This window comes from Herpailurus yagouaroundi, unplaced genomic scaffold (assembly GCF_014898765.1).
Source record: "Herpailurus yagouaroundi ecotype Mexico unplaced genomic scaffold, PumYag 159, whole genome shotgun sequence".
Classification (NCBI taxonomy): Eukaryota; Metazoa; Chordata; class Mammalia; order Carnivora; family Felidae; genus Herpailurus; species Herpailurus yagouaroundi.
This window is the reverse complement of record NW_024412400.1, coordinates 58739591-58757850: the sequence shown is the minus strand read 5'-3', so window position 1 is coordinate 58757850 and position 18260 is coordinate 58739591. Positions and strand designations below refer to the sequence as shown.

General features: G+C 34.8%; 1 protein-coding gene across 2 annotated transcripts in view; it reads left to right on the top strand.

Moving 5' to 3' along the window:
* SI (sucrase-isomaltase) overlaps positions 1-18260 on the top strand; it is a 176541-nt gene that overhangs the window by 103291 nt on the left and 54990 nt on the right. For both annotated transcript variants that reach the window (XM_040480663.1, XM_040480662.1), the window contains 7 exons: positions 248-332; positions 1421-1477; positions 8280-8404; positions 10658-10746; positions 13675-13724; positions 14458-14628; positions 17145-17300. In XM_040480663.1, the coding sequence (XP_040336597.1) occupies positions 248-332; positions 1421-1477; positions 8280-8404; positions 10658-10746; positions 13675-13724; positions 14458-14628; positions 17145-17300 (733 nt within the window). The remainder of the gene's footprint in view (positions 1-247; positions 333-1420; positions 1478-8279; positions 8405-10657; positions 10747-13674; positions 13725-14457; positions 14629-17144; positions 17301-18260) is intronic.

The window sequence follows — 18260 nt, the reverse complement described above, 5'->3', positions numbered from 1 at the left end:
TTCCTTCCTTCCTTCCTTCCTTCCTTCCTTCCTTCCTTCCTTCCTTCTTTCTTGAGTGTCAGATGAACCATAAAGATATAAGAACCATAGATTCAAAATGACAGGTCAAACAAGTAAAAATTAAAGCTAATAATAATTCCCGGGAAAAGACTGAAATGATAAACCCAAGAAGGAATATGGATAAACTTATTTCTTTACCTTTATATTGTAAACATGGCATTATGTAGCAAATTGTCATTATTCTTAGGTTTTATGAGGATATGAATACCTGGACTGAGGACACTCAATTCTTATGGGGCCCCTCATTACTTATTACTCCAGTCTTGAAAGAGGTAAGTTTTACAACTCTAATACATTTATTGCTTTTAAAGGAAAACTTTATAACCAAATCCACACTAAATTATAAAAAACAAAAAACATAACTTGGTAATAAATGTTACTCAGTAGACTGATTCAACCTGATAAATGTTGAATTGAATTCTAAAATGTAGAAGAAATGCTAAAAATAATAAAAATGATAAGTAGATTTATGCTTTTCAAATATATAATGTGTAACTGTGGAAATAAAATTATATAAAATTAGTATTCTTCTTAAGAAGACAACTTTATTTATGGAATCGAAATCAAATCCATAGCAATAACAATGAACTCTCATTTAACTATACATAGACATTGAAATTTTGCTAACTTTTAGATAAAGAGGTTCTTGAAAGTCAGCTGATCATATGACCATATTGAAAATGTAGTGGAGTGAGATATTTGGTTTTATCTATCATTTAAAAGTCTATATGCCCATGGAAATATACAAAAATTAATGTGTACACATTTGCAATTACCATGTAGATTATGACAGTACAAATGCAAGTGTGCATTGTTTTTTTCAATTGCTACTTAAATTAATTTCAACTTTGCTTTTGGTGTGTTTTAAATTATTATATTATATAAAACTAATAAAAGAGTCTGTTGATTATTATTTATAACAAATATGGGAATGTAACAATACAAAGGAAGTTTTTTTCTTGACTATTAAAACCCAACTTAGGGGCACCTGGGTGGCTCAGTTGGTTAAGCGACTGACTTCAGCCCATGTCATGATTTCGCAGTTTGTGACTTTGAGCCCCGCGTTGGGCTCTGTGCTGACAGCTCAGAGCCTAGGCCTATGTCTGATTCTGTGTCTCCCCCTCTCTCTACCCCGCCCCTGCTCAAGCTGTGTCTGTCTTTCAATAATAAATACACCTTAAAAAATTGTTTTTTAAATAAAAAAAAAATAAAACCCAACTTAATATTTGGTATAATACTTTTCTGATAAAAGTAAACAAATTAAAGTAAACAAATGAAAAACATAGAAATATTGGGTATAATACTTTTCTGATAAAAGTAAACAAATGAAAAACATATAAATTATCTTGTTTTATTTTAGGGAGCAGATACAGTGAGTGCATATATCCCTAATGCTACTTGGTATGATTATGAAACTGTAAGTAACTTTAATATAATAATAGACTCACAAGGATTATACTGTGAAACATCCGATGTGGAAACTTAATTCCAAACATATAGCCTATCTGTTGTCAGCATTTGTGTGATTCTTATAAAAAATGAATAATTTTGGATAATGGTACTATTTGTGCCGGTATACATGTTTTGTTACACATGGGCAAGTATATGTTTGTTGCATGTGACTAATATAAAGTTATATTCTTTAGTATAAAATCTTATTTATTTTTATTTTATTTTTTAAATATGAAATTTATTGTCAAATTGGTTTCCATACAACACCCAGGGCTTATCCCAACAGGTGACCTCCTCAATACCCATCACCCACCCTCCCCTCCCTCCCACCCCCCATCAACCTTCAGTTTATTCTCAGTTTTTAAGAGTCTTTTATGGTTTGGCTCTCTCCTTCTCTTTTTTTTCCCTTCCCCTCCCCCACGGTCTTCTGTTAAGTTTCTCAGGATCCACATAAGAGTGAAAACATATGGTATCTGTCTTTCTCTGTATGACTTATTTCACTTAGCATAGCACTCTCCAGTTCCATCCATGTTGCTACAAAAGGCCATATTTCATTCTTTCTCATTGCCAAGTAGTATTCCATTGTGCATATAAACCACAATTTCTTTATCCATTCATCAGTTGATGGACATTTAGGCTCTTTCCATAATTCGGCTATTATAGAAAGTGCTGCTATAAACATTAGGGTACAAGTGCCCCGATCCATCAGCACTCCTGTATCCCTTGAGTAAATTCCTAGCATTGCTATTGCTGGGTCATAAGATAGATCTATTTTTAATTTTTTAAGGAACCTCCACACTGTTTTCCAGAGAGGCTGCACCAGTTTGCATTCCCAACAGTGCAAGAAGGGTTCTCGTTCCTCCACATCCTCGCCAGCATCTGTTGTCTCCTGCTTTGTTCATTTTAGCCACTCTGACTGGCATGAGGTGGTATCTCAGTGTGGTTTTGATTTGTATTTCCCTGATGAGGAGTGACATTGAGCATCTTTTCATGTGCCTATTGGCCATCTGGATGTCTTCTTTAGAGAAGTGTCTACTCATGTTTTCTGCCCATTTCTTCAATGCGTTATTTGTTTTTCGTGTGTGGAGTTTGGTGCGTTCTTTACAGATTTTGGATACTAGCCCTTTGTCTGATATGTCATTTGCAAATATCTTTTCCCATTCCGTCAGTTGCCTTTTAGTTTTGTTGATTGTTTCCTTTGCAGTGCAGAAGCTTTTTATATTCATTAGGTCCCAATAGTTCATCTTTGCTTTTAATTCCCTTGCTTTTGGAGATGGGTCAAGTAAGAAATTGCTGCGGCTGAGGTCAGAGAGGTTTTTTTCCTGCTTTCTCCTCTAGGGTTTTGACGGTTTCCTGTCTCACATTCAGGTCCTTTATCCATTTTGAGTTTATTTTTGTGAATGGTGTAAGAAAGTGGTCTAGTGTCATTCTTTTGCATGTTGCATGTCTCCCAGCACCATTTGTTAAAAGACTGTCTTTTTTTTATTGGATATTCTTTCCGGCTTTGTCAAATATTAGTTGGCCATACTTTTGTGGGTCCAATTCTGGAGTCTCTATTCTATTCCACTGGTCTGTGTGTCTGTTTTTGTGCCAATACCATGCTATCTTGATGATTACAGCTTTGTGGTAGAGCCTAAAGTCTGGGATTTTGATGCCTTCTGTTTTGGTCTTCTTCAAAATTACTTTGGCTATTCAGGGTCTTTTGTGGTTCCATACAAATTTTAGGATTGCTTTTTCTAGCTTCAAGAAGAATGCTGGTGCAATTTTGATTGGGATTGCATTGGATGTGTAGATAGCTTTTGGTAGTATTGACATTTACACAGTATTTATTCTTCCAATCTATAAGCATGGAATGTTTTTCCATTTCTTTGTATCTTCTTCAATTTCCTTCATAAGCTTTCTATAGTTTTCAGCATACAGATCTTTTACATCTTTGGTTAGGTTTATTCCTAGGTATTTTATGATTTTTGGTGCAATTGTGAATGGGATAAGTTTCTTTGTCTTTCTGTTGCTTCATTATTAATGTGTAGAATTCAACTGATTTCTGTACATTGATTTTGTGTCCTGCGACTTTGCTGAATTCATGTATCAGTTCTAGAAGACTTTTGGTGGAGTCTATCGGGTTTTCCATGTATAATATCATGTCATCTGCAGAAAGTGAAAGCTTGACTTCATCTTTGCCAATTTCGATGCCTTTGATTTTCTTTTGTTGTCTGATTGCTGATGCTAGAACTTCCAACAGTATGTTAAACAACAGCGGTAAGAGTGGACATCCTGTTGTGTTCCTGATCTCAGGGGGAAAGCTCTCAGTTTTTCCCCATTGAGGATGATATTAGCTGTGGGCTTTTCATAAATGGCTTTTATGATGTTTAAGTATGTTCCTTCTATCCCGACCTTCTTGAGGGTTTTTATTAAGAAAGATGCTGAATTTTGTCAAATGTTTTTTCTGCATCGATTGACAGGATCATATGGTTCTTTTCTTTTATTAATGTGATGTATCGCATTGATTGATTTGCAAATGTTGAACCAGCCCTACAGGGATGAATCCCACATGATCATGGTGAATAATTTTTTTTATATGCTCTTGAATTCGATTTGCTAGTATCTTATTGAGAATTTTTGCATCTATATTCATCATGGATATTGGCCTGTAGTTCTCTTTTTTTTGCTGGGTCTCTGTCTGGTTTAGGAATCAGAGTAATGCTGGCTTCATACAATGAGTCTGGAAGTTTCCCTTCCCTTTCTATTTTCCAAAATAGAGAAGCTTGAGAAGGATGGGTATTATCTCTGCTTTAAATGTCTGGTAGAATTCCCCAGGGAATCCATCTGGTCCTGGACTCTTATTTGTTGGGAGATTTTTGATATCTGATTCAATTTCTTTGCTGGTTGTGGGTCTGTTCAAGTTTTCTATTTCTTCCTATTTGAGTTTTGGGAGTGTGTGGGTGCTTAGGAATTTGTCCATTTCTTCCATGTTGTCCAGTTTTTTGGCATATCGTTTTTCATAGTATTCCCTTATAATTGTGTATTTCTGAGGCATTAGTTGTAATAACTCCATTTTAATTCATGATTTTATCTATTTGGGTCCTCTCCCTTTTCCTTTTGAGAAGCCTGGCTAAAGGCTTATCAATTTTGTTTATTTTTTCAAAAAACAAACTCTTGGTTTCATTGATCTGCTCTACAATTTTTTTAGATTCTATATTGTTTATTTCTGCTCTGATCTTTATTATTTCTCTTCTTCTGCTGGGTTTGGGGTGTTTTTGCTGTTCTGCCTCTATTTCCTTTAGGTGTCCTGTTAGATTTTGTATTTGGGATTTTTCTTGTTTCTTGAGATAGGCCTGGATTGCAATGTATTTTCCTCTCAGGACTGCCTTTGCTGCATCCCAAAGCATTTGGATTGTTGTATTTTCATTTTCATTTGTTTCCACATATTTTTTAATTTATTTTCTAATTTCCTGGTTGATGCATTAATTCTTTAGTAGGGTGTTCTTTAGCCTCCATGCTTTTGGAGGTTTTCCAGACTTTTTCCTGTGGTTGATTTTAAGTTTCATAGCATTGTGGTCTGAAATTGTGCATGGTATGATCTCAATTCTTTTGTACTTATGAAGGGCTGTTTTGTGACCCAGTATGTGATCTGTCTTGGAGAATGTTCCATGTGCACTTGAGAAGAAAGTATATTCTGTTCCTTTGGGATGCAGAGTTCTAAATATATCTGACAAGTCCATCTGATCCAATGTCTCATTCAGGGCCCTTGTTTCTTTATTGATCCTGTGTCTAGATGATCTATCCATTGTTGTCAGTGGGGTATTAAAGTCCCCTGCAATTGCCACATTCTTATCAATATGGTTGCTTATGTTTGTGATTGTTTTATGTATTTGGGGGCTCCTGTATTCAGTGCATAGACATTTATAATTGTTAGCTCTTCCTGATGGATAGACCCTGTAATTATTATATAATGCCCTTCTTCTTCTCTTGTTACAGCCTTTAATTTAAAGTGTAGTTGGTCTGACATAAGTATGGCTACTCCAGCTTTCTTTTGACTTCCAGTAGCATGATAGATAGTTCTCCATCCCCTCACTTTCAATCTGAAGGTGTCGTCAGGTCTAAGATGAGTCTCTTGTAGACAGCAAATAGATGGGTCTTGTTTTTTTATCCATTCTGATATCCTGTGTCTTTTGGTTGGTGCATTTAGTCCATTTACATTCAGTGTTATTATAGAAAGATATGGGTTTAGAGTCATTGTGATATCTGTAGGTTTCATGCTTGTAGTGCTGTCTCTGGTACTTTGTGGTCCTTGCAACATTTCACTCGCAGAATCCCCCTTAGGATCTCTTGTAGGGCTGGTTTAGTGGTGATGAATTCCTTCAGTTTTTGTTTGGGGAATCCTTTATCTCTCTTTCTATTCTGAATGACAGACTTGCTAGATAAAGAATTTTTGGTTGTCTATTTTTTTCTATTCATCGCACTGAAGATTTCCTGCCATTCCTTTCTCGCCTGCCAAATTTCAGTAGGTAGGTCTGCCACTACTCTTATGGGTCTACCCTTGTAAGTTATAGCATGTTTATCTCTAGCTGCTTTCAGAATTTTTTCTTTATCCTTTATTTTGCCAGTTTCACTACAACATGTCATGCAGATCAATTCATGTTACGTCTGAAGGGAGTTCTCTGTGCCTCTTGGATTTCAGTGCCTTTTTCCTTCCCCAGATCAGGGAAGTTCTCAGCTATGATTTGTTCAAGTACACCTTCAGCCCCTTTCTCTCTCTTCTTCTTCTGGAATTCCTATGATATGGATATTATTCCATTTGATTGCATAACTTAGTTCTCTAATTCTTCCCTCATACTCCTGGATTTTTTTTTTATCTCTCTTTTTCTCAGCTTCCTTTTTTTCCATAATTTTATCTTCTAATTCACCTATTCTCTCCTCTGCCTCTTCAGTCCGTGCTATGGCCACCTCCATTTTATTTTGCACCTCATTTATAGCATTTTTTAGCTCCTCATGACTGTTTCTTAGTCCCTTGATCTCTGTAGCAATAGATTCTCTGCTGTCCTCTATGTGTTTTTTCAAGCCCAACAATTAATTTTATGACTATTATTCTAAATTCTTTTTCTGTTATATTGCTTAAATTGTTTTTGATCAATTCGTTAGCTGTCGCTACTTTCTGGAGTTTCTTTTGAGGAGAATTCTTCTGTTTTGTCATTTGGGTAGTCCCTGGGATGGCATGGAACTGCAGGGCACTTCCCCTGTGCTGTCCAGGGTAACTTGTATTGTGGGCAGGGCCTCAGTCAGACCTGATGTCTGCCCCCAGTCCCCCGCTGGGGCTCCAGTCAGACTGGTGTGTACCTTACCTTCCCCTCTCCCAAGGGCAGGACTCACCTTGGAGTGTTGTGGCCCCTGTCTGGGCTATTTGCACACTGCCAGGCTTGCGTGGGATCTGGCATATTAGCCCGGGTGGATCCTCAAGGTGCACAGGGGCGGGAGGGGCAGGCTTAGCTTGAATTGCTGTGGAAGGTCCTCTGTGGGAGGGGCCTTGCAGCACCAAGAGGGAGGCAGACCCGTTGGAGGGATGGATCCACAAAAGCACAGAGTTGGGTGTTTGCACAGTGCAGGCAAGTTTGGTGCCGGGAACTGGTTCCCTTTGGAATTTTGGCTGGGGGATGTGAGGGGGAGATGGCACTTGCCAGCACCTTTGTTCCCATGCCAAGCTGAGCTTTGTCTTCCCGGGCTCAACAACTCTCCCTCCCTGCATTGTCTCACCCTCCCCAGTCTCCGAGAGCAGAGCTGTTGACTTTTAACATTCTAGATGTTAAGTCCCACTGGCTGTCAGAACTCACGAGTCCCACCCCTCGGCTTTTGCAAGCCAGACTTCGGGCGCTCTGCCTTGCCTGGCGTGGTGCCCCTCCACCACCCAGTCCCTCCAGCCCGTCCATGTAGCACGCACCACCTCTCTGCCCTTCCTACCCTCTTCCATGGGTCTCTTGTCTACGCTTGGCTCTGGAGAGTCCATTCTGCTAGTCTTCTGGTGGTTTTCTGGGTTATTTAGGCAGGTGTGGGTGGAATCTAAGTGGTCAGCAGGATGAGGTGAGCCCAGTGTCCTCCTATGCTGCCATCTTCCCCCTGGAGTCTTACTTATTTTTAGTTTACAGAAATAAGTCAGGCGTAATTTTAGTAAGGAGTGGGGATTCATTTTAATACTTTTCCTACTTTATATATTTATTTTAATGCCAGAGGAATTGAGTACTGAGCTAATCCTAAACATTTGTTTTTATAATGGTACATTCAAAAATTTGGGAAAGATTTTCATTTCAACTTTGAAAAGACAATATGGTAGCATTCATATTCAACCTATTTTTGTAATTGACTAAGACCTTTAAGAAGTATTTATTTTAAAAGGCATCATTTTGTAGATCACTTACTTTTGCTAAGCAGACTCTTTATTTTATAGAAACAATGATCTTTAAAAGCTTTTTAAACAAGAACAAACAATAAAAATAAGGCTAAGTAAGAGTACTAATTATCATAGAGGGGAAATGGATTTCTCTAAGTTGGGTTTTTGTTTTAGGGGGGAAAGTAGATTTATTTTTATCCTGCTTTGTTCAGTAAACTGAAAAAAAATTTTTTTCAAAGTTCAGAGTCAGTATATTAGTATTCATTTAAATGACCTGAATTGCTCACAGTAAAAATTATTTCAATGTGTAAATTCAAATTATTGTGAAATGGGATTAAAATTTTTACAAATACTAAAAAAAATCTTCCTAACTTCTAAACATTAGGGTGCAAAAAGGCCATGGAAAAAACAACGTGTTAATATGTACCTTCCAGGAGACAAAATAGGATTACATCTTAGAGGAGGTTATGTTATCCCCATTCAACAACCTGCTGTAACTACAAATGCAAGGTAAAATGACAAATCATTAACTTAAATCTGAAATATAATTAAAGTTTTAATATTTTTATTTTATTAAGAATCAAAGAGGGGCGCCTGGGTGGCACAGTCGGTTAAGCGTCCGACTTCAGCCAGGTCATGATCTCGCGGTCCATGAGTTCAAGCCCCGCATCAGGCTCTGGGCTGATGGCTCAGAGCCTGGAGCCTGTTTCCGATTCTGTGTCTCCCTCTCTCTCTGCCCCTCCCCCGTGCATGCTCTGTCTCTCTCTGTCCCAAAAATAAATTAAAAAAACTTTGAAAAAAAAATTAAAAAAAAAAGAATCAAAGATTGTTTCATTTTTTTCATCAGAATATTTATGTAGAGAGGGAATTCTTAAATATAATCATCATTTATTAAAAAAATGCAAATTATATACATTATTACAAATTGCTTGACTTAAAGAATGAACATAATTAGATTATAAATTTATTTCTTGTGCCAAAAATGTGCTGACATTCTCTATAGAATATGTATAATTAAAGTTAAGTCCTTATCTTAATAAAAATATGAGAACTTAAATTATATAATTGTTAAAAAATCAATTACATACTTAGATTTTCCATATGTAAATGACACATTTTTCTTTCTGCTAAAATGTTTTACATTTAAATTGATAAATGAGGGGCGCCTGGGTGGCACAGTCGGTTAAGCATCCGACATCAGCCAGGTCACGATCTCGCGGTCCGTGAGTTCGAGCCCCGCGTTGGGCTCTGGGCTGATGGCTCAGAGCCTGGAGCCTGTTTCCGATTCTGTGTCTCCCTCTCTCTCTGCCCCTCCCCCGTTCATGCTCTGTCTCTCTCTGTACCAAAAATAAATAAACGTTGAAAACAAAAATTTAAAAAATAAATAAATAAATAAATTGATAAATGAGGTGGAAAATTCTGTGTAGGGAAAGAACAAGACAGAAACTAAGTTGTTCATTAAGAATAAATTACAGAAATATTTAGGAAAAAAAGAAGAAACTTGAAAATTCTGGCTCAAAAGGGCACATAAGTTGTTATATTGAATCCACATATTTCCTCACATTCTACAACATCCCAAGAGATAGTCACTCTCTATTCCTTATCCTCCTGTGTTTTCTTCATAACCTTAAGAATATCTGGAGTCGTATAGGTAGTGTGTTCACTCCCCTAGACTGTAAACTCCATGAAGGCAGGGACTTGACTTTTCACTGCTTTAGTCCCCAAACCAATAATAACATCTGACTCATAATCTGCTCCCTATTTTCGCTAAATATTTGTTGAAGGAACACATATATGAGTGAATGAATGTGTGCTAGTAATGTAATTATTTTGTCATTCTACAATTGATTATTCAGACTGTAACTGTTTCTTGAATGTGTTCTCCAACAAATTAGTTATATTCTAGAGCTGTATTGAACAAGAGAAGCATACGCTTTGGTGAGTGTATGCAGGATGGAATATGTTGTATACAGAGCAGTTGCCTGGACTGCATAGCCTCAGGGGTACTATTTTAGGTTTAAAAACCTACAGTAATATATAACTAAGGAAAAAAATTTATTTATTATGTCTCAGGATAGAATTAGCTTGCTTTTTAAGGTTATTAGATATTCCACTGAGCATTAATTTTTTTTTTAATTTTTTAATGTTTATTTATTTTTGAGAGAGAGAGACAGAGCATGAACAGGGGAGGAGCAGAGAGAGAGGGAGACACAGAATCAGAAGCAGGCTCCAGGCTCTGAGCTGTCAGCACAGAGCCAGACGTTGGGCTCAAACTCACGAACCATGAGATCATGACCTGAGCTGAAGCCTGACACTCAACCGACTGAGCCACCCAGGCACTCTGCATTAAATTTTTTATATTGTACTTTTCATTTTTATGTATATAAGATGTATCCCTGATAAATTGCAAGGTAGAGTTAATTGAGGTGTTGCAAATACATGTTAAATATATTCTGCATTCATAAAGTATATTTAATTTTTCTTGTTTGAATTGAAGTATCATTATACTGTTTCAATTTTGCTTGTGTCCTACTTAGCCTCCAAACAATTCCATATTATATTTATTATATTTATTTTTATTTATAAATTATTTTCTTGTGGACAAATTATTAGTAAGTATAGACATAAATTTTATTGATATCAATGTTCTCACATGAATGCAGTACTCCTACAAATCCATTAGGTTGAAATGGACTTATTTATAGGATATTTCACTATTATAAATTTACTTTGAATAACAAATCTCCCAAACTTACTTAACAGCCGAAAGAACCCTCTAGGACTTATAGTTGCATTAGATGAAGATAACACAGCAAAAGGAGACTTTTTCTGGGATGATGGTGAAACTAAAAGTAAGTCTTAATGTGATATGCTTTTAAATGTTCATTCTGATGAGGGAACATTTGCCTTTATTGATATATGCATCTGTTTAAAAAATGTCACAAGCTTTATTTTTTAATTCTTGTTTTTTATCTATTTTAGTCTATGAGGTTACTTTCTGAAATTTAACATTGTTCTTTAAATTATCAATATTAAATTACAATATTTAGTTTTGTCTATTAGTTCATTGTCAAGTTTTTTGACAAGTATAGATATCTTTTTTTATTAGATTATTAATTTTAATTAAAGTAATTAATAAATTCACAGATATATAAATTGTATCATAGTTTCAACTCTCTTAAATGGTTGTAATAGTTAAAACTAAAATTTTATTACTGTAAAAAAACAAACATTTAAAAGTTTAGTTAATTAATGTTAAATTATTTAAGGTAAGAATATTATCATATAAATGTTTCACAATTTAATTATTGTCTTTAATTTTATTTCATGAGCCCCAAACTTGAAAATTCAGTAATCCAAATGAATAAACAATGAGCCATTTTTTGCTAATATATAATTACACCATAGTAAAAATATTGGTTTAGTCAATTATAATTACCCTAATAAATGTGTTAACTTTCATATTATCTTTTCTTTTAATAGAAGGCTCTTAGGTATTTGTTTTATATATATGTGTACAAAGAATTATAGTTTAGCTCCTATTTTAGCCCACTACTTCTCAGATGTGTTAAATATCCCATATGTCTTTGTATGTGTGTGAAACATCCAAATATCTCTAACTTCAAGAAATAGTCTATGCATTGTTGTGCTCTCTTATAATTTGAAAATATGGAATCTATTAAAAAATTCATGTTCATTTTTAAGTCTTATCTATAAACATATAGATTACTGCAATATATCTGCTCCACCTACAGTCTTACCTGTCAGTTGATGGTAATTTCATCTCTACAAGATGCCAAAAAACTTCAGTTGACCATTTTCTCTCACAACCTAGGAATCTCTCTTGGTTCTCCCTTGACCTAGTTCTCTCATCAGTTCCACCACTATCATTACTGTCTTTCATTTTAATTACTGTAATACCTCCCTAACTGGTCTATGTCCATAGTTCTTCTCAAACTCCATGTACATTTTATTTACAATCCAGCAGGTAGATTTTAAAATCATCTTTTAAAAGATGATTCAGTTAGGAACCATAGACTTTACCAAGACCTAGACCACTGACGGTGATCTGTACCTTCGCACATGTGTGCACACACACAAGCTCACACACACACACACAGTTATCCCCTACTGCTCTTTATTTCTCATTCTATTTCTCATTTTACTTCAGCACACCAGCCTTCTTGCTCGGTTTCAAATACCTTAGGGTCTAAGCACACTAGGGTGAGCTCTGTCATGATAATAGGTTCCAAACATTTACTACGTAAAAGTTACTTAAGATTGGATTCCTGGGGCGCCTGGGTGACTCAGTTGGTTAAGCGTCTGACTTCAGCTCAGGTCATGATCTAACAGTCTGTGAGTTCAAGCCCCGCATCGGGCTCTGTGCTGACAGCTCAGAGCCTGGAGCCTGCTTCAGAGTCTGTATCTCCCTCTCTCTCTGCCCCTCCCCTGCTTGTGCTCTGTCTCTCTCTGTCTCAAAAACAAATAAACACATAAAAAAAAGAGATTGGATTCCTGCTGAACTAAATTATTTGTGATCATCAATTAAAGAATGTTGTTGAGATCATATCTGTATTGGTAGGATGAGGAGCTTGGTTTTAAGGCTATTCTTTTTTTCTCAAATTATATAAATATACCCAAATATATTTCTTTCTACTCATGAAAATGTATGTTGATAATTTACTTTCATATAAGAAGATGGTTAAATATGGATATGTGATTTGGTCATCTAATATGGTATCTATATAGGTATGTGCCTCGAAAAGTTAAAATCAGAATTTTCTAAATAATCAACTCGTAAATAAACGTGAAAACCATGAAATGACCTTCAGTTTATGATTTTTATCTCATTAACTATGATAAATTTTAAGTAAATTAATGTTATTGAAAAAATATTATATGTTCTTGAATTCCTTTGACCTTTTTTCACTTTATTTCTTTCAAATTATTTTAGCCATAATGTTCAGTTTCTCTGTTAAATAAAAATATTAATAAAAAGTTGTATCACATATATAGATAGTATAGAAAATCATTGTCTTGGGGTGCCTGGCTGGCTCAGTTGGTTGAGCATCCGACTCTGGCTCAGGTCATGATCTCAGGGTCTGTGACTTCAAGCCCCACATCAGGCTCACTGCTGTCAGCATGGAGCCCTTTTTGGATCCTATGTCTGCCACCCCCACCCCTGGCCTTTCCCCTGCTTGTGCTCTCTCTCGCTGTCTCTCACTCTCTCTCTCAAAAATAAATGAAACAAAAAAAAATTTTTTTTAAATAAAATCATTGTCTTGTTCCATTTTCCTCATTAAAGTTTAGTTCAGTCTTTAACATGTCTGCAGATTCACTTTATTTCCTCAAATAAAGAAAAAAATTTAAGATACAGAATAAAATTATGGTGTGCCACGTCTTCCAAAATAAGCTGAATGTTACATGGTTTATTTTACTAACAATAGATAAAGTATCATTCAAAATAATGAATTTATTTTATGTACATTTTACTGTAAATTTTTCTTTCTCTTAATTTCCATAAATATCTTAGCCATCTCTGAAAAATTAGATGAGGCACATATGTATTCATTACATTAACTTACTGTGATAATAAACTACCAAGATTATTGTGTATAGAGGTGATCAAAAACCTTAATATGAAAAGATAATCTGTTTAATTTGCTTCATTAATAAACCATATTTTTTTCAAATTTCTTAGTTGTTATACTGTAAAAATAGAGAATTTAACAATAGAGAATTACATTTTGATCTGATATCTTTATTTTTTCCCATTTCAGATACCATACAAAATGGCAGATACATTTTATATACATTTTCAGTTTCTAATGTAAGTATTTTCCTTGGATACACAGCTAAACATGTATCTTGTTAATGTCTGGGTTAGGCCTTTATCATGGAATTTTTTTTGAAAAGATGTTTACATTTACCTCCTAATTTCAATAGAAATAAATGAAATACATTGTTAAATTTTTAAATTTAAATTGTTAAACTATAAATACATTTTTACTTTAAATTTTAGTATTTATATGTAATATGATGAAATTGATGCACAAGAAATCTTCAGACATCTTAAAGTTCTATGTCTGGTTTAAGCAACATGACCTAGAAAAATAATGTCAACATATTTGAAAAGGTTTAATATACCAGTCACAGCAATAATTGTCATGGATTTTGAGTGAAGGTGAAAAATCTATGCACAAAGCTAAAATTTGAATATTTAATAGCAATTCTGTTTTAGATGTTGGTTTTCTTCTTACATTCTTTGTGGCCAAAACTGTTATTCTTCATCAACATTACACCTAGAATGAGAAGAGACATATATTAATTGCATCATGGCTAATTTAGGTTATGTCTGAAAATAAATTTTATGGCATGTGTACAAAAAATTAAAAGAGTTATTAATGAGTGTATTTATATATGCTACGTGGATGTGGAGAACTGAAGGGAATGGAGGGATAGAAGATTGGTTCTTTTTCTGTTTCACACTTGTATACTTGTTATTTCAGGTTTGTATGCAGTGAACTTCTACTTAATTTACACTATTATATACTTCTTTTCAGAACAAATTAGATATGATATGCACACATTCATCATACCAGGAAGGAAACACATTAGCATTTGAGACTATTAAAATCCTTGGGTTGATAGATCCTGTTATACAAGTCACAGTGGTGGAAGATAATCAGCCAATGAAAGCTCACTACAATTTTACTTATACAGCTTCCAACCAGGTAAATTAAATGTTTAAAAATATTTGAGCTATTACATATTCTCACCTTTAACATAACTTAACCATTCAGTCTCTTGGTTTTGTGATTTTTTTTTTTCTTCACAACATTACTTTCTCTCTTTCCCTTTTGCTACCAATATTCCATTTTAGATCATTCAATTTATATTTAGATATCAACATTAAAGGGACTCTTTGCTCTACTTCTCTTTATTTCACTGTATCTTGGATATCACTTACGTATACCTTCATAATATTTTTTCATGCCATTTTCCTACCCTGAACTCTAACTTTCTAATCTGTTGCATACAGTAAAGGTTCTAAATGTTTTAGCTTTGCATTTAATACTCTTTAAGATATTGATTTATCTATAATAAATCACTCTCTATGCTTCTTCTTTCATGAATCCTCACTGTCCTTGATATATCTTGTAGCTTTTTCATCGAATTTTTGTTTACACTCTCCCTTTTAGGTGCAGTTGTAATTTTTGTCTGTCTTAAGATATATACTAGAGGGACACTAGCCTGGCTCAGTCAGTGGAGCATGTGACTCTTGATTTTGGAGTTGTAAGTTCGAGCCCCACATTGGATGTACATCTTAAGATGTATTCTAGACAGAGAAAGGGAGTCATAGGATGGGGCTAAAATTCTAGCCCTGTAATCTTTGCATTTAAGCATATCAAATTAATCCCTTTTTATCACAGCTTCCTCATCTGTAAAATGTAGTATTTGAATCATAATGTTGCTTTGGGTAGTCAAGTAGTGCATTTAAAATGTAGGCCAGGGGCGCCTGGGTGGCGCAGTCGGTTAAGCATCCGACTTCAGCCAGGTCACGATCTCGCGGTCCGTGAGTTCGAGCCCCACGTCGGGCTCTGGGCTGATGGCTCAGAGCCTGGAGCCTGTTTCCAGTTCTGTGTCTCCCTCTCTCTCTGCCCCTCGCCCGTTCATGCTCTGTCTCTCTCTGTCCCAAAAATAAATAAACGTTGAAAAAAAAAAAAAAAGAAAACTCTTTAAAAAAAAAAAATTAAAAAAAAATAAAATAAAATGTAGGCCATAATAACTTAAAATATCAAAGTGATTTTATTGGTATTTGTTTTTCCACCATTCATATAAATCTTAAATTATTGGTAATATCAGCATAAATTCTAAATTATTTGAGATAAAGAACATTTTCTTAGAGTAATTTTTTTCCTACTCTGGCCCAGAGTTTCTCACTTGGCCATTTTCATAAAAATATGTACTTGTTAATTATTTTTATTTAGTAAATATACTATAATATATATATCCCTAAAACCATAAAAATTAATTAATATAAATTAAATAACACAAGCCTATTGAGAACTTTAAGACTCTAAGAAAGATTATCAAAACTCATTTTATTTGGGGGCACCTGAGTGGCTCAATTGGTTAAGCGTCGGACTTTGGCTCAGGTCATGATCTCGCAGTTTGTGGGTTCAAGTCCCCGTCGGACTCTGTGCTGACAGCTCATATCCTGGAGCCTGCTTCTGATTCTGTGTCTCCCTCTCTCTCTGCCCCTCCCCTGCTCATGCTCTGTCTCTCAAACATAAATAAACTTAAAAAAATTTTTTTAATAATTTTATGTTTTTTGCTATCTCAGTTTATATCTGTGTCTATATTTATGCTTATGGAAGATTTGCATGGACTTAATAGATACACCTTCCTAATTCTGCTGTACTTAGATTGATCTTTATGTGAATTTTCATTCATGCATGTAGAGTTATGAGGGTAAGTTGATATCATAAAGTAAGCTATGCAGATGGAAGTCTGGGATAAATTTTGCCAATATTATTCTCAAGGTATACAGACAATAAAAAAAATAACTTGCAATATCCTAACAATAGAAACAATTATGTATTATTATATGTATGTATGTAATTATTCTCTTTTTTTTTCTTTTTTGCATCATGTCTTATGTCCCATCTAACTCATCCATCAAATATGTAAGCAGTTACTCAAATTAGAGACAGAATTGAAGAAATAAATATTTCCCTCCTCTGACTCTGGGAGCCTCCATATCAACCTAAGTGGTTAACTTTTCCCACACTTTTTCTTTCTTGAAGGAACTAACATTTATTTCATACCTAGTAATCCCCAGGAATTGTATTAGATGCTTTAAATTACATTTACCATTCAGTTTGTATAGCAATCCCTTTAGTAGGGTCCATCATCCCCATTTTACAAAGGGAGGAAATTGAGGATAATACAGGATAGACAATTTCCCCAAGACTCATAAGCATTAAATGGCAGAATTGAGAATTGAATTCATTTAGCAATAATGCTTTTCATTAGTATTCTACCTCATAGTTCCTATTTTAAGTTTTCTAGCCCTTTCAATAGCACGACATGTTTTCTCCTTCTTTTCTTTTCCTTAAGGATTCTATTAAAAATAAGAATGATTTAATTTAAAGAATTGCTGTGGTTGCTACATTTTATAAATGTTAAGTATTTTTAAATTGTCCAGTGCCCACAAATATTCTTTAATGTTTCTTTGTCTTCAAAGAGTCTCTTAATTTATAGTCTCAAGTTTAACCTTGGAAGAAACTTTACCGTTCAATGGAGTCAAAAATTCTCAGAAAATGAAAGGTTTACTTGTTATCCAGATGCAGACATTGCAACTAGAGAAAAGTGTGAAGAACGTGGCTGTTTATGGGAAACGGTACTAAGAATTTTAATTATGATTCATAACATGGCTTTTACATAAACATCTCAATGTAAACACTATGTATTATAATCTTAATTCTACAGCATATGAACTAAATTCATCTAGAGAGGCATTTGGAATTTGAAATTAGGACTTCTTATAGGCAATTTATTTTAATCTTAATTCTCCAAAGACATACGGTAGTAAATACGAGACTAAATGAATGTGTAAGTTGCTTTCCAGGCACTTTGGATAGTGTGCCTTGCTTTACTAATAAAGTATGCCCATTTTACTTAATAAAATAATACTCTATTTCTTGAACTCTTCTTAAGTGTTGGCTGTGGCTGACCAGCTTAATTGACTAAGATATTATGCCAGTAGGAGACAGGCTTTCAAAAGCATTGTCTCAAGTTATTAAAACTTCTCAAATTATTGGGTTGGTTGTAGCAGTTCCACTAGAGGTAATTTCTAGCCACTTGTTTTGGTCATCCATTCAACAGAATGATGATTTGGTTAAACAAGACATGATTTATTTGTCTTTTACAAAAAAAGAGTCCCAGTCCTAATATACTGGCCTCCCAAGGTCATCAATGTCTCATATTTATCATTTATTTTTTTAATCCTCAAGACTGTATTACGTCTTCTGCCATCATGTATGCATTCCAGGGCCAAAGGAGGGAGGGCTAAGGATATCTTATTTTAATCAGCTTATTCCCTTTTCTTTTAAGAGGGTCTGGGGGGGTCATATACAATTTCCTCAAAAGAGATAGAGATGCAGATGGGCATGTTGCTTCTCCCAGATGTATAATAATATAATTAATAAGAAAGATGGGAGAATGGACTATTGTAAGGTAACTAGCCCATCATGCCACAATTTACCATTGTTTTTCTTAGGTCTTAGCTTCCACCCTTATATAACAGTAGTAGCTTTGATCTTTGGCCACAGTCCCTATTCAAATACTGGTCAGTATGTAA